Source organism: Musa acuminata, chromosome BXJ1-8 (genome assembly GCF_036884655.1).
Source record: "Musa acuminata AAA Group cultivar baxijiao chromosome BXJ1-8, Cavendish_Baxijiao_AAA, whole genome shotgun sequence".
NCBI classification, from domain to species: Eukaryota; Viridiplantae; Streptophyta; class Magnoliopsida; order Zingiberales; family Musaceae; genus Musa; species Musa acuminata.
In genome coordinates, this window is record NC_088334.1 from 32,270,532 (window position 1) to 32,291,092 (window position 20,561).

The following is a 20,561-nucleotide window of genomic DNA, read 5'->3' on the forward strand; positions in this document are numbered from 1 at the left end:
ATAATGTTCCAGCGGACTCCCGGCAAGCTCCTGGACTTCACACGATCTTCTTAGCAAGTTCCGACGAGCTTCTTTGGCAAGCTTCTAGACTTCTCAATCAATTCCGACAGAACTTTCGACGAACGTCCGAACTTTCGACGAACTCTCGAACTCCCAACAAAGTCTCATTCTCGACCCTAGGACTTCATTTTGCTTTATGCCTTGCTATCATAGTTAATCCTGCATACTTAAAACCTACTTTGATCTAGACAATTATTACAAAACTTGAATTATGTTGTCGGACATGTCATCGGTTAATCGACGCTTCATCTGATTCTTCGGCGCATCATCCTCTCTTGTAGTATATTGCCCAATCAGCCAATTGACCTCCGCAACTCCGATTTTCTTAGTGCAATTTTCGCTCTTCTTGGCCCGATGCCCGAACCTATAGCTCGAAGTCTTCTGTCGATACGTCAACCGATCCTTCGACTCAACGTCCAATCTTCTGACATATTTTTTTCCAACCTAGCATGATTCTTTCTACTTTAATTGTATCTCCCTGATCGAAGCTTCCTACGTCACTCAAAAACGTAGATCAAATCATAAACACTATCAATTGGTTTCATCATCAAAATCCGAGATTCAACAACCGATAAACATGACACATATTAATTTTGAATTGATGTTTTATCACAAGATATACTTTTTGTCATGGTAAAGTAACATTTTTTCAAAGAATATCATAATTTTATTTCATTTATATTTAAAAAAAAATTAAATTTCTTTGAAAAGATAATGTAGAATTGAAATCATAAAAATTAATCATTTTAAAAATTTACAAATAGAAAATGATCATTTTTTAATTTTATTTATTAAAAAATAAAAGGTAAGTTACACTATTTTTTTAATGAGGTCGTTACACTATTCAAATGAGTTATAATATTATTCAAAAATAGCAAAACTCAGATCTGAGTTTTTATATAAATTTTATATAAAAATTTGAAAAACCTTCTCTAATAATATTAGAGTAATATTTTGGTCCAAAGTGATTGCAAATTAACAAAATGATAAATATTCATCTTTAAAGACCTCAAATTAGCAAAAATATACTCGTCCTAATGCTAAAATAGGGGGGAAGAAATGATCATTTATGTATAAATAAGTTATTTGCAAAGTTTCTTGAAAATTTGAGAATATTTGAAAAAAGTGAGATGTGAATAACGTCATTGAAAAATAGTATAACCCAAGTCTCCAAACTATTATTTTTTTATTTCATAAAAATATTCAATTTTTGACCCAAAATGGTTATAAATTCACCATAAATTGCATAAAATTAAAAAATGATATAAATTCAAAATTTTAAAGACTAAAATTAATAAAAAAAAATATTAAAAATAAAAAATAAAATACGGTTGTTTAGATCTTTGTCAACCATTTTTATGGTTTCCAAAATTTTAATTATTTTTCAAAAAATCAATAATTTTTAACCTAAAATTATTATAAGTTAACCTTTTATTTTTGTTTTAAGTTCAACTTAAATTAGACATAATAAGAAAGACATAAATCCAACTTATAAGAACTAAAACAAGTGAAAAAATACTTATTTAAAAGAATATTTCTATTCACATCCCAATTTTACTATTTGGAATCCTACTTCAAAAATTTTAATATTTTCAAAATACTCCTTTACAAATGAACATAAACAGTATCTTCTTCGTTCTCCTTTTCTAGTTCTTCTTATCCTTTCTCGTGAGGCCTACCCACAATAGAGAAAGAAAGTGCGAAATATACAAATAAGGAGATCAAAGAGATGGTTTTGCCCATATCGCTCTCTTCTAGAGATCTCGTCCGACCTCATGACCGCATCATGTCTCTCTCCAAGTGTTGAGCGGAGCAAGAAGCGACTAACGTTAGAGATCGTAGAAACAAAAATAGTAAGATTGATAATTGAGAGATTGTAAATAACATAATTATATATATATTTGTCTTTAGAGATTCCCAATAGCTAAAAAAAGGATTCTAAATACTAAACTTCATTTTAAAAGCGTAAATAATCATTTAAAACTTTAGAAACCATTTTTATTTTAAATTAAAATAAAAAAAACACATAATTCTTATTAATTTATTCAATAATATGATTTTTATTTAGAATATACAAAAATAATGTTATTGCCTTACATGCTACTTTAATTCAATATTTTACTACTATCATAATTTTATAGTTTTTATAGTAATTTATTTCAATATTAAATTTAGTTTATATATTTATCATTATAAATAAATGTATTAATATTATTTGAGCTTATAAATTATTATTTATTTAGGATCCATCTGATGTTGATTTAAAATTATCCAACGAAATAGTTCACTTGAACTGGACTCGAAACGGAGTAAAACGAAGAAAGAAAACAAATGAAAACTAAAAAGGACAATTTTGTCTAAAAAAAAATTTAAAAAACAAATTTTTTCTGAGAAACTTGGTTTTTTTTATTGGTCTCGTCTCTTTCTTTTCAGTTGTCCATAGAATTAACTACGAAGGATGATGATGATAAGGGTCAAGGAAATACAACACATGACTACTAACAGATCATTGACAATCTCATAGGCAATTAATAAAAGCACACGAAGCACGAGTTGACTAACAGAAGAAAAGACAGTATTATGTTCTGGCAACCGGCTCGAGAGCTTCAATCATGACCACACTGTTTCCTCGAATAACCTACAAAAGAACATATTAAATATCTTTCGTAAAGAAATGAAAAATAAATAAATAAAAGGAACATCATACAGGATAAATGATGCAAGAACTCACCACCATGCCAATATCATTCTTCTCATTGCCGTTCACCTCCACGGTGTTGTCAACAACGAGGTTCATAAATTGATCAAACCCACGAAGAGTGCCAACCACAACTCGGTTTGCATTCAACTTTACTGTAAATAATGGATTTAACTCGAATTATATCAGCCTATGCTTCAAAGGCAAAGCAAAAGAGTGGGAATACAGGGAAATAATAATCATACATCACGAGAGTTCACGAGTTCCCTAAGCAGTTTCGGGAAAAAATCATTATTTCATGTTTGGGACCATGGACACGATGAGTTCAAAAAAAAAAATTATTAATGAAGTGTATAAATTAGAGAACATGAGACTTCACCAGTTGGCAACTTTGGTCATGTTACACAATGACATAGGTAGACTTAGAATCTGAACCCGGCGATTGCAAAAACTACTGTATCCACTGTTCCCTAAGCAGTTTCAGGAACAAATCATTATTTCATGTTTGGGACCATGGACACGATGAGTTCAAAAAAGAAATCATTAATGAAGTGTATAAATTAGAGAACATGAGACTTCACCAGTTGGCAACTTTGGTCATGTTACACAATGACATAGGTAGACTTAGAATCTGAACCCGGCGATTGCAAAAACTACTGTATCCACTGTTCCCTAAGCAGTTTCGGGAACAAATCATTATTTCATGTTTGGGACCATGGACACGATGAGTTCAAAAAAGAAATCATTAATGAAGTGTATAAATTAGAGAACATGAGACTTCACCAGTTGGCAACTTTGGTCACAATGACATAGGTAGACTTAGAATCTGAACCCGGCGATTGCAAAAACTACTGTATCCACTGTTCCCTAAGCAGTTTCGGGAACAAATCATTATTTCATGTTTGGGACCATGGACACGATGAGTTCAAAAAAGAAATCATTAATGAAGTGTATAAATTAGAGAACATGAGACTTCACCAGTTGACAACTTTGGTCACAATGACATAGGTAGACTTAGAATCTGAACCCGGCGATTGCAAAAACTACTGTATCCACTGTTCCCTAAGCAGTTTCGGGAACAAATCATTATTTCATGTTTGGGACCATGGACACGATGAGTTCAAAAAAGAAATCATTAATGAAGTGTATAAATTAGAGAAATGAGACTTCACCAGTTGGCAACTTTGGTCACAATGACATAGGTAGACTTAGAATCTGAACCCGGCGATTGCAAAAACTACTGTATCCACTGGACCAACACTAAAAGTACATCATTAATTACTAATTTGCCTATGGAATTCAGTTATATTACTAAACAAATAATGATGCTGTTCTCTGAACTCATCCAACGATATCTAATTAAGAGATTCATCTCCCTAGTAACTGTGTACAGGAATATTGGAAGAGGAGTCTAAACTGGTATTCTCTCTAACCCTTAAAAGATTGACCATCATCTACATTTAGATCCATCAAAAAAAGTTGTTTGGCACTTTCCATCATCTACATGATTATGTAAACCACTAACTTTGAATTCTTAAAATATTGCTATACGAGTCCATATGATTGTTAGAACCCTTGCAGATTCTAAACTTGGGGTTGATCTCTTTAGGGGATCGGCCTCCTTGGAACTCTATAGGGGTTCCTCCCTCCAAGTTGCTACTCAAAGGCTGCAGAAAAGATTCATCTATTGCTTATCAAAAGAAGAGAAATACATGGCTATTTATAGGGCTTCTAAACCCTAACTCCTAATAGGACTCCTACTCAAGACTCCTACTTCTAACCAACTCCTAATAGGACTCCTACTCAAGACTCTTATTCCTTTACAACTCCTAATTTTTCTCTAAGAAACAACCTCCTAATCCTAACCGGCCTCTTCACCTCTTTAATAGGGGTCGGCTTAGGTAGGTTTTACATGAATGTCCTTCTCAATTAGGACTCTCCTAGCTAGAGTCCTAGCAGACCCGCCCTCTTTAAATCAACCTTGTCCTCGAGGCTGACGATTCATGAATTTTGGGAATTTGATCTTCAAGTCGTCATAGTTCTCCCAAGTGGCATCTTCTGTTGGTAGGTTCACCCACTGTATTAGCACTTTAATAGTGGGTCGTCGTCGTCGAGTCACGATCCGTCGATCAATAATGACACTTGGCTGGGTCTGGAGTTCTCCTTGGATAGTCATATTTGGTGGGTGGATTTGGGCTGTCTCCAAGCACTTATTTACAACTTTTGTCTGGCCATTGATTTGTGGGTGATATATCGTATTCCTTTTCAATTTAGTACCCTGCATATGGAATAACTTTGTCCAAAATCTGCTCGTAAAGATGCAAGTAGAATTTATCATAAGCACAATGCGTCCCTTATAGTGTAATTCTTTTGAGTCCCAATTGTAATGAGCCACGGAGCTTGGTGCTTCCTCCAATTTTTTTATAATCTTACTAGTCTCTAAATCTTCCTGTCATTCCATCTTAATATCCTCAAGGAAGTCGCTGGTCGGAAGTGAAATGGCCGAAACTTCAGCTTGCTCGGGTAGCTGCGAAAGCGCATCTGCTAGAACATTCTCTTTCCCCTTTTAGTAAGTTATTTCATAATCAAATCCAAGAAGTTTTGTTATCCATTTTTGCTGCTCAGGGGATGATATCTTTCGCTCTAAAAAGTACTTGAGGCTTTTATGGTCGGTTTTAATTTGAAATCGTCGACCAATCAAGTAGGGTCTCCACCTTGTTGCTGTGCGCACAATGGCGAGCATCTCCTTATCATATGTTGACTTATTTTGATGGGAGGGAGATAATGTCTTGCTAGTGTATGCGAGTGGTCGACCATCTTGCATGAGAACGTCTCTCATTCTGTCTCCAGATGCATCGGCCTCAATGATGAAGGGTCGGTTGAAATCTGGTAGCGCTAGCACCCGCATCGTCGTCATGGCTGCCTTAAGTTTGTCGAAGGCAGCGGAGGCTTTGTCCGACCATTGGAAGGTATCATTTTTCAGTAGAGAAGTGAGTGGTGCACTGATCTTTCCATAGTTTTTCACGAACTTACGGTAGTAGCCTATTAAACCCAGAAAGCCATGTAGCAATTTTATGTTCCTCGAGGTAGGCCAGTTTTGCATTGCTCCAATTTTGAAGGGGTCCACCGTCACACCTTTCTCTGATATGATATGCCCAAGATATTCCACCTTTTGTTGAAGAAAGCAAATTCGTAGTGGCTGTTGTGTGTTCGAAAGGCGGTTTTCGATATGACTTCTTCGTACACTCGTATTTGATGATACCCGGATCAAAGGTCTAACTTTGTGAAGATTTGTGCTCCCTTTCATCTAGCAATTCATCTACTACTGGAATAGGGTATTTATCCTTGATGGTTATGCCATTGAGAGCCCGGTAATCAACGTATATTTGCCATGTTCCGTCCTTCTTGCGTACAAGTAGCACCGGTGAAGAGTAGAGGTTGCAACTTAGCCAAATAACTCCTGTTTCGAGCATCTCTTTTATAATCCTTTCTATTTCATCCTTCTGGAGATGTAGATACTGATATGGCCAAGTATTTGCTGGAGGTTTGCCTGAAAGAATCGTTATATAATGATCATACCGACGGGTAAGAGGTAGATTGTGCGGTTCGTCAAATATATCTGAAAATTCAGCAAGCAAAGGAAGTAGGTTTGGATCTTCAAATTCTATTGGCTCTCCCTTAGTTTGCTGCTCAAGTTGTGCCAAAAAGCCGCTGCATGCTTTATACAAAACCTTCTCCATTTGTTGTGTGCAAATCGTCGTTATGTCGCCCCCATGTTTCCCGTTCAGTATCACTTGTTTCTCCTTACTGTAAAATTTCATAATTAGTTGCATAAAATTCCAAGAAATATCAGCTAATGTCGTCAACCATTTAATTTTGAGCATGGCCTCATTATCATCAAGAGGGAGAAGGAAGAAATATGTAATTATCTCTTGGTAAGGCCTCATGATCAGCAACAGTTTCACTTGCAGGAGCCTACGATCATACTTCAAAATCCATCCGTCGACGACCTTAACGTCAAACCTACTGCAATTCTCGATAGGTAAGGCCATCTGGACAGCAACCTTATTGTTTATAATGTTATTAGTACTGCCCGTGTCGATGAGAACAGTGATCGGTTGTTGTTTGAGAAGGTCTCCAGCTTTCGTCGTTTACGGGTTTGAGTAGCCGGCTAGTGCATGTACCGTAACTTCGGTCGGTTGTGGCTCTTCTTCTGCATCTTCTTCTTCATGTTCAAGGCTCTCTTCTGGATGTCCAATGACCTCTTCTTCTATTGGTTCAATCATAAGAAGTCTCCCTTTACTATAACGACGCTCACGGCTCCACGGCTCATCGCAATGCCAACATAACCCCTTCGCATATTGCTCCTGAAGCTCTTCTCTTGTTAACCACTTTGGTGTAGGGACTTGGTCGACAGTAGGGGGGGCTGACGGCTTCAATATTGCTGGTTGAGGAGCGACTCTAGTCCTCCGAGCTTCATGGTTCAATTGCTCCTCTTAATGTCGTGCGAAAGAGATGGCTGCCATAAGCGTGTACGGTTATCGTGCTTTAACTTCTCCTCGGATTTCCAGCTTTAAGCCCTCGATGAAGGTCCTCAATAGATGTTTTTGAGACCAATCACGAGTTTGATTAGATAACCTTCCAAACCTGGTTTGGTACTCCTGAATGGTAGAGGTTTGTCGGATCTTTGCTAGTTATCCGTCAATATTCTCGTAATCGGTTGGTCTGAAGCGGATCAGCAGTCCTTCTTTGAATTATCGCCATGAAAGGACTCCATAAGTATGTTCAAACCAGTCAAACCACTGTATAGCATCCCCTTCAAGATGTATAGCCGCAATTTTCACCATAGATGCATCCGCGGTTTTATAGTACCGAAAATATCGCTCCGCGCGCGAAATCCAACCAATCGGGTCTCCTTCTTCCCATCTAGGGAAGTCCACTCTCATGCATGGATAGTTGGGTTGGTCATAGAGATTCCCCTCTCTTGAAAGTCATATCTTCGGGCTTGGTGCGATTGGGCAAAGCTCTCTCCTTGATGTGATTTCTTCGGGCTTAGTGGTCGGCCCAATCTGAGTTCGGTAAAGAGCGTCCGAATCTTATCCTCCATTCGCGCCTCGAAGGCTTCGAATTTAGCATTGATTACCTCCTCAGATGTCATAGTATATGCCGCCAAATCTGTGATGTTAAGATCTCTCTTTTGTTGTCGGGTTAAAGGCATGTATTGGTTGAGAGAGGTGATGGTCGAAAGGGATGGTAGATTGGTGGATGTAGGCTACGGTTTAGGCTTATTTTGTGGCTATTTTGGGTGCAGTTTGAGGGTGTGGTTTTGTGGAGTTTTAGGGCTGTGGATGAAAGTTTTGGATCTGTGGTAGATGGTAGCAAAGGTTTGATAGAAATCAGTGGAAGTTGCAGCAAGTATGTGCTGCCTTGTAAGAGTAGAATTGTCGTCGAAGAAACAACGGTTTCTCGACGTAATTTCCACCAAAAACTTAAAGAATTGAGGAGGGAATTGATATCAAAATCACAGTTTATATGACAGCAAGTATATCTAATTTAATCAAGAAAATTTCGACAGTATAACAACAAGGAAATTGGTGCAAGTTGCGATTGCAGAATTCTTGTCGAAAAATTTCAGCGGGTTACGACGAAAAGAAATTTCTTAATAGATCAATCTTAGATGGAAGCCAAGATGATCTATGAAGTGTAAGAAATTTCATTCAAAAAAGATTGCAAATAGATGGGTTAAGGCAACAATATGCGGCTGAAATTTTCTGCAACACAGATTTTTAAGTATAGCAAATTGGACGTAAAAGATCAGTGATTTATATTGAGAATTTTTTGATGAAACCAAAGGGAAATCCACTGTTAGGAAGTGTCAAAGCTATCATAAAAATTTCGTAGAGATTTGGATAGAAACAACGTAGTATCAAGATCAAACAAACAGTGCTATGCGGCTGAAATTTTATAGTGCAGATTTTCAAGTATAGCAGATTAGACGTAAAATATCAATGGTTTATATTGAGAATTTTTTAACAAAACCAAAGGAAATCTACTGTTAGGAAATGTCAAAGATTTCATAAAAATTTTGTAGAGATTTGGATAGAAAAAACACAGTAGCAAGATCAAACAGACGGTGCTATACGGTTGGAATTCTGCAATGTATCTTTCGTCGTAGAGATGAAAACTTTATGACGAAAAGTTTATGCAACAATATAGGAATAATTTTTTTGGGATTTTCAAATAAGGATAACTAAATTGCAGCAGCAGTAAGGTAGAAAACCAGAACCTGTTGCAATTCACGGGGAGATCAAAAGATGATCCGTGGTGGTGGAGATGACGGCGGAATTTGGCGACGATCTTTTAAGCAATTGAGGGAATTGCTTTGGGCGGTTGTGGAGGGTTGATGGATGGCTGTGGAAGGGCAGCAAGACGCCAAGAACGCTGCTCTGATACCAGGTGTTAAAACCCTTGCAGATTCTAAACTTGGGGTTGATCTCTTTAGAGGATCGGCCTCCTTGGAACTTTATAGGGGTTCCTCCCTCCAAGTTGCTGCTCAAAGGCTGCAGAAAAGATTCATCTATTGCTTATCAAAAGAGGAGAAATACATGGCTATTTATAGGGCTTCTAAACCCTAACTCCTAATAGGACTCCTACTCAAGACTCCTACTTCTAACCAACTCCTAATAGGACTCCTACTCAAGACTCCTATTCCTTTATAACTCCTAATTCTTCTCTAAGAAACAACCTCCTAACCCTAGCCAGCCTCTTCACCTTTTTAATAGGGGTCGGCTTAGGTAGGTTTTACATGAATATCCCTCTCAATTAGGACTCTCCTAGCTAGAGTCCTAACAATGATTTACCTCAAAAGTGCCCAAAGTAATTCTAAAGCAAATTTTGCTTTTAGACAGATCTAGCAACGAAATTTTTTGTGATTAAAGACCACAACATCCACTTCACTAACCATGTAGTTCGCATTTTCTTGTCAAGAGATACCCACTCTTGTATACTCCCTCTTACACATGTAATAAGATGGTGAAGGCAAGAGATCAAAATTTGATGTATTAAAAATTCTTTCAGAACTCCTATGTGCTCTTCTCTAAAAATGCCAAACTCAACCTAGTCTCAGAATTTGTACCATTTTGTATCCTGACACAATCAAGTCTTCTGTAAATGCATTTTTTTAATTAATGTAATTTTTAATTAATGAAGTTTCCTCAAATAAATTTATCATGCAATCTGCAAATAGTACAAGGACCTAGCAAAGATTTGGAAACTATGATAACAAGCTGAAAAGATCTATAGGACAGTTTTCCTCCCTCTCCCTCTCTGTATCCCTTCCTTGATTCTCAGATAAATAAATACACCTTAATCGCACTTCATGAACTTGTCCTACACCACATTTGTTTAACAAGATCCATAAAAAGTGACACCCACATGAAAATCTTCTATGCAAAGACTGTAATCAGCATTTTCCTCAAAATGAATTTTTCTAATTTAAAAAAAGGAATTTTGAATTTACTTAGAATCGCCAATGCAGCCTGGTGACAGCAGTTGTCATGGTTATATAGTCCATAATGCACATAAATATTTAAAATTTGCTGAAAATTGATGTGTGATAAGCATCCATTAATTACGGCGAAAACAACAGGCAACTTCAATAAATGGATAAAATGCAGCTTCAGAGTTTTGAATGGAGCTAAAATGTATGTAGCATAAGACTAATAATGTATTATGGCAATTCAGTGAGAATCATGCATGAACATGCAAGTTGAAGCAGAAATTGAAGTTATAAAGTTCATGCAACAAAAGAATTTGAGTCACTCCTACTGAGATGAACTTGATAAGATTGGAACCTTTTGTTGCATAGGGGATCTTTCAACCCCAAAAAAATATGAAACCAAGTACTATCAATGAAAGGTTATTATTGATAAGAAAAGAAAAAAGAGATAGAGAGGAAAGCGAAAATTTGAGGTAAACAAAAACTTTTGTTCTTCTCGATCAATCTCTAGATTTTTTTTTTTGACTCACTCTATCTCTCTTTGATCATAAAATTTCTCATCTATTTATAAAAACATAGATGAGAGTTACAATACTCATACTTTATGACTGAATGCATTCATACACTTTTATCAATTGTAACCTATGAAATTTACTATTGACGCTTTAATTCAATTCTCACAGTGTGTTTTTAGAAAGCTCCCGAGTGCTTGCCTAAGCAAGCACTCAGGTGAAGTGAGGTGAGGCCTAAGGGCCTTGCACAACCTCTGGGCAAGGCATTTAGATGAAGCACCACTCAAGCGCTCACTTGAGCCTATGAGTCGAGCACTTTAGTTGGTTTGATTGAACCAACTTGCTTGTGTAATCGAACTTGGCATGAACTTGACCAATTCTTCACTCGGGCGCTTGTTGGGACAAGATGTTGGCGTGCACTCAATTCCTACATTTTCATTGTGTCACACGACGGACGATTCCATAGATAGTTTTATTTTTGTTATTCTTATACCGGATTCCACTGTCTCCTTCCCCACCTTCCTCTATAGCCGTCAGTTACTCTTTTTCTCCTTCTCCTACTTTCCTCCATATATATTTTTTATTTTAATATTCCGGAGTGTCATGCTTTGCTAGAGCAAGCATCTAGCATCTCGAGCATTTTAAAAACATTGAATTCTCATAAACCATATAATCTCCTTCTTCATGATCATTTTTATCATGGTACATAACCTCTATTATCTCTTTAAATTTTAGAGGTTACAATTCTTTTACCAATGTGTTCATGAAAGCAAGATTTCTAATTTTCTCTCTTAATTAAATTTAATTTTTTCCTAACACAAAGACTTGTCAACGAGAAGAAACAAATTTGTCCTAGCATCAAATTTTCACTACTCTATTTCTCTCTTTTCTTTTCATATGAAAGTGATGTTAAAGCTTAAGCTTAAATGATTAATAACATGTAACTCCAAGTTTCTTGCCTCACAAATGAGAACTATGAGAATTAAAGCATCCAGATAAAGGCCCTGTTTAGACATGGATCTGAAAACATATGGGAGGTGACCTTAAGATAATGATAGATACCTTGAAGGAGTTGAGGAAGGACAAAAGAGGAGTTCTTCTTTGTCTACCAAGGGCATGATGAAGGCAACTTTGAAAAGGTCACAGTCACCAACACCTCCATAGAAGCTAGGAAATTCTTGAAAATCGCCAGTAAAGGAATTAAAAGTTAAAAAAATTCAACTTCAATCACTTAAGAGCCAAATTTGAAACTTTGCATATAAATGAGCCAAAGGCTATTTCAGATTATTTTATGATGATTCTCACCATTGTGAAACAACTAAAAAGAAATTGTGAAAAAAAAATTAAAAGATGTTTTTGTGATTGAAAAATTACTTTGATTGTTTCATGAGAAGTTAGTGGTCTCCATCCAAGAATCAAAAGATTTAGATCATATAACCATATGATTATTGATAAGGTAATTTCTTTGCAAAAATATGAGCATTTAGTCATCAAGAAAAAAGTAAATGTCCAAGAGCAAGTGCTCCAAACAAAATTCATCTTAAAAGAAAGAAATAAAGGCTCAAGTGACCATGATCGTTGTCATGGTGAAGGACATAGGCAACTTGACCAAGGTAGAAAAGGAAGAAAAGAGACTATAGTCCAAAACAAGAATAAGAAAAATGAGATACAAGATGTCAAAGGTGTAATCTTTCCAAAATTTAATGATATTATTGCATAAAAATATGAAATTTATTCTTTTGAATAGTATTACAATTGAAACAACCAAGTTGAAGAAAAAACTATGTTAAAAGGAAAGCAAAAGATTTTCTCTTGTTGCTAATGCGTAAAGAAGATATCATGAAACAAAAGATACCTGGATACCCGAACTAGCAAGAAGTATATGTGTGAACATAAAAGTATGTTCATAGAATTGAATAAGAAGATGAAGGGATAAGTCAGATTTCTAAAAAGCAACATTTGTCGTGCTGTGATATATCGCTCAATATGGACGGTACATACCAGTCAAATAGGAGATTGGTACACCAACCACCATATACCGGGTAGTATATACTAAATGACCCTATATCGCATGATATTGGTTCTGTACCAGTCGGAACGATCGAAATCAAACCATTATCGATAGAAAGCTTAGATCTGACCAATTCCAACGGTCAGATACATTTGAAAGGGTTTTTAAACCCTTCCCTCCCCATCTGTCTCCCCCTTTCACACTCTCAAACTCTCCTACTTTCTCAACCTCTTTCTCGTTCACTTTTTTCTTTTATTCTCACATTTGTACTATCTTAAAACTTAACAAAGCTATGATTTCTGATTTGCATTAAGATTAGAAGGCTAATTAGAGAGGCTTAAGACCTAAGTTAGAGGAATAACTCTCTAATCAAAGGTATGTATTTTTTTTCACGATTTTTGATGATTTATGAGATGATTAAGCCTATTATATGCTCTCAATATCTAATATGTTGTTTGAGGTCTTTATGATGGTAGACTTATGTTAACTAGGGAGTAATTATAACCTTTAATGTTGTGATTAGTGTGCTTAATGTTGATTTTTCGAAATTAGTCATTTATTGGGTCAAATCTTTGTATTATGCATATTAAGATGATTTACATGTTTGTGATGGTATAATAGGTTTAATTAGATTTTAATTAAGTTTTTAATGCTGTGATTAGTGATTTTAATGATAATCTAATCAAAATTTTACCCGGTCAATTTAATATCTTTAATGCTTATTAGAGTGTTTGACATGTTTATAATGATGAAAGATGAATAATTATGGATTAATTAACTATATTAATGGTGTGATTATTGTATTTAATGATGATTTTATCGATTAAAATCAAATATACATATTTAATGCTTCTTAGACTGTTTGGCATATTTATAATGGTAAAATAAGACTAATTATGGTTTAATTAAGTTTTTTAATATTAGTGTATTTACTGATAAATTTATTGTTATTTGAGCATTTATTAGGTCAATTTTATGTATTTAATAATTATTAAAGTATTTTACACATTTATTATGGTAAAAGAGAGCTAATTAGGGAGTAATTAATGCTTTTAATATTGTAATTAGTGTATTTAATTATAAATTCATTATAATTTGACCTATATCGAGTCAATTCTATGTATTAAATGCCTAATCGATTAATTGATATATTTATAGTGGCAGCTTCCGCATTTGACTCAAATTTAATAAGAATATGGCATCAAAGGATTGGTAGCATGAAATGGGGTGAAATCCATAGTTTTATCGAAGGACTGGGCAAGAGGTCAGCACCAGATATTATTGATATTGATCGACAAACCTATCCTTCACAAACAACGAAGCAGATACAGATTGACGATGCATATACAAAAGAAAAGAAGTGGGATATTAGAAAGGCAATAGCTAAATGGTTCAACTTCCATAGGATTCCAGCAAACGCAACCCAATGTCCATATTATCATAACATGATCTCCTCTATCTAAAAGGTTGGCACAGGAATCCAACTTCCAATACCAAAGGAGATCCATGGCATATATTTAGATGAGAAGGTTGTATAACTAAAGGATTGGAAAATCTTTCAAGAGGTAGTGAAACAAAGATGGGGTGACACTAATATATGACAGTCGATTAAGGCCAACAAAAATGAATATCATCAATTTTCTTATGTATTGCAATAGATGGGTGATTTTTCATAAGTTAATTAATGCTTTCGACAAGATTCAAATTTCAAATTATATTGAAAACCTAATAGATATCATAACAAAGAAGATCGAAGCATAGCATATTGTCTAGATAATCATCGACAATGGAGCTAATTTCAAAAATACCAATTTATTTTGAACTCCATGTGTAGCTTATTGCATGGATCTAGTGCTGACGAATATTGACAAGCTACCATCAATCGGCATGTGTATAGCTCGAGTACAATCGATCATAAAGTTTATATATAATCATCATTGGGTCCACTCTTTAATGCAAAAGTATACAAATGGTGAGATACTCCAATCCGGAATCACTCGGTTTGCTACAAATTTCATTGCCTTAAAGTCAATACAGCAAAAGAGACAATGTCTCAAAGCAATGGTCACCTCACAAGAATGGTTTGATTTCAAGTATTCGAGATCGAATGATTAAAAATAGATAGAAGAGACTATTCTTTATTCTAGATTTTAGGATACCATAAATGAAATTATAATAGGAGTGGAACCACTTTACATTATCCTCTGTAAAGTCGATATTCCCTAAATGTCTTACCTTAGACATATGCTAATTTTAAGGCCAAGAAATACTTACATATCATCATATTGATTCACACGAAGGTCTACAACATACTATCGTATAGATGGTTGGAGAAATTAGCATATGTCCACTACAACATGCAGCTAAGGTTGTAATGTGCCGAGTCAGACAAAGAGCCAGAGAAACCAAAGATTGATCCCATCGTCCTCCAATACTACAATGAAAATTCACAGCCAACGTTAAAATGGGTTAAAGCAACAGAAAACTAAGAGGATCCTCTACTTGATAAGATGGGAGATCCTCCACGTCCTTCATGTTTTATCATCGAGGTAATAAAAGAAGCAAAAGCATATCCCTAGCAGAAGGGTGATCGCCCATGATTAGAACGTGGCGAAAGGAGTCGAATAACATCAAGTCAGACTATTCGAGGAACTAAGACATTCAACCGTTAGAGTCGTTCGCTTAGTGTGCAAAGGCAACGGGGAAGACAGTAGCATCAATATCACCATTGGAAAGAATCAAGTTGAATGATAGAACACCTTCTCAATTGCATTCAACAACCCACTCGGTTCGGAGACATAACAACAACGTAGACAGCAGTACCTCGACCGATGATGGCGACGACACCAAGGAGTCAATGGTCCCACCTACATAGTTTGAGAGTAGCACATAAATCAAGGAGCAATGTTTTACATATCTCACCCAAGATTCAAATCATGGAGCTCATGAGGTACTGGTTAAGTTTATACACGGAAGGGAAAAGGAAAAGCAATGAATGATTTTGAGAAGATGTGACAGAGCCTGCATGATGTAGACACAGAGCAAAGCTCGTCGTATTATAGAAAATCTTATGGCCAATAGCAGTACGATAATAGTTGGTCATTCTTCTCCGAGCAGTAATACAGTAATCGATCTTATGATATGGAGCAACAAATTAATGGTGAAAGTAAAGGTTCTGACATTCTCCAACCTCCGCACCAATACATGTCACAATCATACTTGCCTCAGAGTCGCCTCGAAACATGTGTTCACGATGATCAAACTATGATCATCACCATATTGATGCACCAATAGCATATGATGTATCAGTATAATATGTCATGGGATCAGTTTCTAGATTGAGTCCGACAAACATATCAAATTGGTATACATATACATAGGATCGAGGACCCCGATCCATAGCCCGTAGAGTCTCATCATTCTTTTTAGTGGTAGAACTAAGTATATCCATCAATCAATTACTTGATTTATTTAAAACTTTAAATTATTTAACTCATAATCTAACAATTCAAATAATTCCTTTATAGATAATTCAATATCAACAAAACGATGGTTTAGAACGTACCACAAAGCTGCTCCTCAAAATTCAAAAAAGATATATGACACTATTATTTTCTAATTTAAATTATTTTTATTAAATTTATACTAAATTTATATTTATTTCTAACTTAAAACCCTTAATCTATGTTTTACTTTTAAGAACTCTTAGAGCTATTATTACCATTTTCTTGTGCTATCGGTACACCCCGCTATTCTAACACACGGTACATTGATACGAGACGATACATACAATATCATCGATCGGCCAGTACATTAGTTCGAGCTAGAAAGGCGAACCCTACTATTAGAAAACAATATTCTTTGTCTTGAAAAACTATTAGAAAAATATTATGAAATTCACATTAAAAAGAACTAACTCTTTCTAAGATGCAATATAAATCGCTTAATTGCTCAAATGAAGATGTCAAAAAACAGATTATTCATCGTAATCATTAACCATGACAAACTATTGAAAGACTTTGTTGTGGCACTAAAAAAGCATTTGAACTTCATGTATGGTCTATCGTGCATACAACAGACAAGTCAAATATGTGAAGGTGTATTTTTTTCCAAAACAACCAAGAAGCTTTCACATGAGGCAAATCTTAGAGCAAAGAAACCACTTCAACTTATTCATCATGTCATTTGTGAGCCTACTGCTCCAACATCTTTTGTTAAGCATCACTATTTTCTAACTTGCATTGACGATTATACACAAAAATTTTAGGTTTATTTTTAAATAAAAAAGAAAGCCTTTAATATATTCAAGAAGTTCAAAACTTTTATAGAGACTGAAAACGGCTACCACATTAAAACTATCGACTCCAATCAAGATGGTGAATTCACCTCCAATGCATTTAAGCATAGCATTCGACATCAACTAATGACACCATATTCTCCCCTGCAAAATGGTATGACTGAAACAAAGAATCGAACAATTCATAATAGGGTGAGAAGCATGCTCAAAGATCAAATACATGGCATATGAGTTTTGAACTAAGCGATGGCCTGTGTCATCTACAACCTAATCTAGTGCCCTACATCAAACTTGGAGAACAAAGACTCCATAAGAGGCATGGACAAAAAGAAAGCTAGGTGTCTCACACTTCAAGATATTTTAGGTGTGTTACTTATGCACATATTCTCAATCAAAGAACCAAATCATTTGATCATTTGATCCTAACAATTCAAAGCCCGTTATATGTAGGGATATGGAGTTCATTGAAAATGGTGCATGGAATTAGAACATCAATAAGTTGCATGAAGAACAAAAGCAAAAGAAGTTTAAAATTTCTTCACCATCATCATCATCGCCAACATCTTCTCCACAATTATAAGTCTCAAAAGACAAGTCTATAGTTCTATATGAAGTAACAGATGAATTGCATCTCATTTGTCGTTTGTCTTATAGTGAGCTACTTCTTGTTTGTCTCATAGTGAACCACTTCTCACTTGTCTCATAGTGAACCAGTTCTCATTTGTCTAAGTGAAGAGATCAACTCCATTGTGAGAAACAATACATGGAAGTTAGCATCACTATCCCAGAGACAAAATAATATTGGTGTGGAGTGAGTTTACAAAATAAAAAAAATACACAAGGACAAGTTGAGAGGTGGCAAAGAGTTACAAACAAAAATATGATGAAAAGGTAGTGACCCTATTATCCAAATGGAAAATTTTAAATCAATTATACCCATTACCATACAAAATAATTGGTTAATTTATCAAATAGATATAAAATTTATATGTTTGAATGGTTTCTTATATTTATAAGAGTACCATTGACATTTAAAAAAGGTATGAAAAAAGTTCTTAAGTTAAAAAAAGCTTTGTATAGACTAAACAAGCACCTAAAGCATGAACTACTAGAATTGATATCTACTTTAAACAAAATGGATATATCCAATGTCCTTATGAAAGTGTCTAGTACTTTTCAAGAAGCAACCCACTTATTGTTTGGAGAATTCAAAGAAAACTTGGTTCAAGAATTTGAAATTATCGACATTGTCCTTGTGTCTTATTTTTATGGTATTAAAGTGAAGAAAAATAAAGAAGACATCTTAATTTCACAAGAAAGGATATCTAACGGAGGTTTTCAAAAGTTTCAAGATGGGAGATTACAAACCGGTTGGCATGCCAGTTGAATGTGACATCAAACTTTCAAAACAAGATAATGGTGAAACAATCGATGAAACCTACATCAAAAGCTTAGTAACTTGAGATACCTAATTTGCATGAGACCAAATATTTTATATAAAATTGGATTAGTGAGTCGATTTATGGAAGAACCAAAACCGATACATGTAAACACCAAAAAAGTTCTTCGCTACATCAAAGGTATCATAACTCATGATCCATTATATCCATTTTCAAATGATTTTCTACTCATTGATTATTCCGATGATGATTAAGGTGGAGCTCTAAAAGACTAAAAAATACCAGTTTTATTTTCTACATGGGCAACACCACTTTTACTTGGTATTCGAAGAAACAATCTACTAAGACACTATCTCCATGTGAAGTGAAATATGTAATGGAACCACCATGTATGCCACACTATATGACTAACTTGAAAGAATTCAATTATGCACAACATCAATCTACAAAGATATATGTTGATACCAAGTCAGTGATATCATTGATCAATAAACTTATCTTACATTAACAAAGCAAACATCTCAATGTTTGGAACCATTTCATTCGAGAACAAATTAAAGAGAAGAAAGTTTCATTGGACCACATCAAATCTGATGATCAAATTGATATTTTCACCAAGCCCCTTAATATGGAGATATTTCTTAAAATGAAGACATCACTTGATTGTGTGAATAAAATGAATGAAGTTTAAGGGGTGTTGAGTGATAAAACCTGATTAAAAGAGAGAAATGAAATCTCTCTTTCATGAACACATGGACAAAACAATATAACCTTTAGAATTTGAAGAGACAGTAGAGGTTACACACCATGATAAAAATAACAATGTAGAAGGAGGTTACATGGGTTACGATAAGTAAAGAATCAATAGGACATTTCATAGGTTATAAATAATAAAAGTGTATGAATTTCGTCATAGAGCATGAGTATTGTAGCTCTTATGTAAGGTTATATATATAGATAAGAAATTTCATGTTTAAAGAGAGATAATAAAATGAATCAAGAAGAAAGTCTAGAGACTTGTCAAGAAGAAAAAAGTTATTGTTTGTCTCTAGCATCAAATTTTCACTACTCTTTTTCTCTATTCCTCTTTTCTTTTCTTGCATCAAATTTCCATTACGCATGGTTATAGTCCATAATGCACATAAATATTTAAGATTTGCAAAAATTGATGTGAGTTGATAATTATCCATGCAATCAACATGAAGGTACATCCACTAACAATAGAGAAACAAATAGGTAACCTCAATAAATGGTTTAAATGTGGCTTCGTAGTGTTTGAATGGAGCTAAAATGTATGTGCCATAAGACAAATGATGCATTACGGCACCTCACTGAGAATCAAGTATGAGCATGCATGATAAGCAGGAATTGAAGATATAAAGTTTATGCAACAAAAGAATTTGAGAGTCACTCCTACTGAGATGGATGATGAACTTGATAAGATTGGAACCTCCGTAGCACAGGAGATATTTCAACCGCGAAAAAAATATTCAACCAAGTATTATCAGTGAAAGATGATTATGATTACAATCGCACAAATGGGCAGATACTGTAAGCCTAGCGGCCAGCCTCCGCGGAAAAGGTCTCAATCTCCGGAAGACTATATTGCAGCAGTAACATGGCCAAATCTAAATGTCTTTATCCTAACCTTTAATAAGACCAAATAAGACCGATTGCATAAAGCCAGCGGACGCGCAATAAAATCAAAACCAAGGGCACGAATTTTACAAGAAAAATGCAAAACTACAAGCAAAATCAAACCGTGATGGCATAAAGGCACTCACTTTGAAGCTTCTTGTCCATGTACCTGAAGAAACAAGGCATCGAGAGGAAACGAGAATCAAAAGGGGAACCCGAACCGTTCAATTAAACCAGAGAGAGAGAGAGAGAGAGAGAAATCTCACTTCTTGAGATCTGGAGGCTGGCCCGATCGGCTCATGTCGTTAAGAAGCGAGAGGAGTTCGATGGGTCTCCAAGTCCCGGGAGTTTCTTCTCTCTGCACACCATAAACCCTCAACCCTCCGCAACGTCGGCCACCGTCGCAAAAGTCGTATAAATAAGCTGGGGGTGACGTCTGCCCATCGA

The 20,561-nt window shown here is 35.2% G+C and overlaps 1 protein-coding gene across 4 annotated transcripts; it reads right to left on the bottom strand.

Moving 5' to 3' along the window:
- Window positions 1–2,552: 2,552 nt before the first annotated feature.
- Window positions 2,553–20,523, bottom strand: LOC103974727 (probable small nuclear ribonucleoprotein G). 4 transcript variants are annotated; one of them, XM_065079432.1, is made up of 5 exons: window positions 20,381–20,508; window positions 20,261–20,283; window positions 17,166–17,220; window positions 2,792–2,913; window positions 2,553–2,698 (listed from the first exon to the last, which is right to left on the bottom strand). In XM_065079432.1, the coding sequence occupies exons 3-5, from the start codon at window positions 17,194–17,196 to the stop codon at window positions 2,639–2,641; spliced, it is 213 nt and encodes a 70-aa protein (XP_064935504.1). In that variant the 5' UTR covers window positions 17,197–17,220; window positions 20,261–20,283; window positions 20,381–20,508; the 3' UTR covers window positions 2,553–2,638. The 4 variants fall into 4 exon arrangements, with proteins under 4 accessions (XP_064935504.1, XP_064935503.1, XP_018677453.1 ...); XM_065079431.1 differs by having other exon boundaries at window positions 17,166–17,236; XM_018821908.2 differs by lacking the exon at window positions 17,166–17,220 and adding an exon at window positions 18,445–18,514 and having other exon boundaries at window positions 20,381–20,493.
- Between the last annotated feature and the right edge of the window lie 38 nt (window positions 20,524–20,561).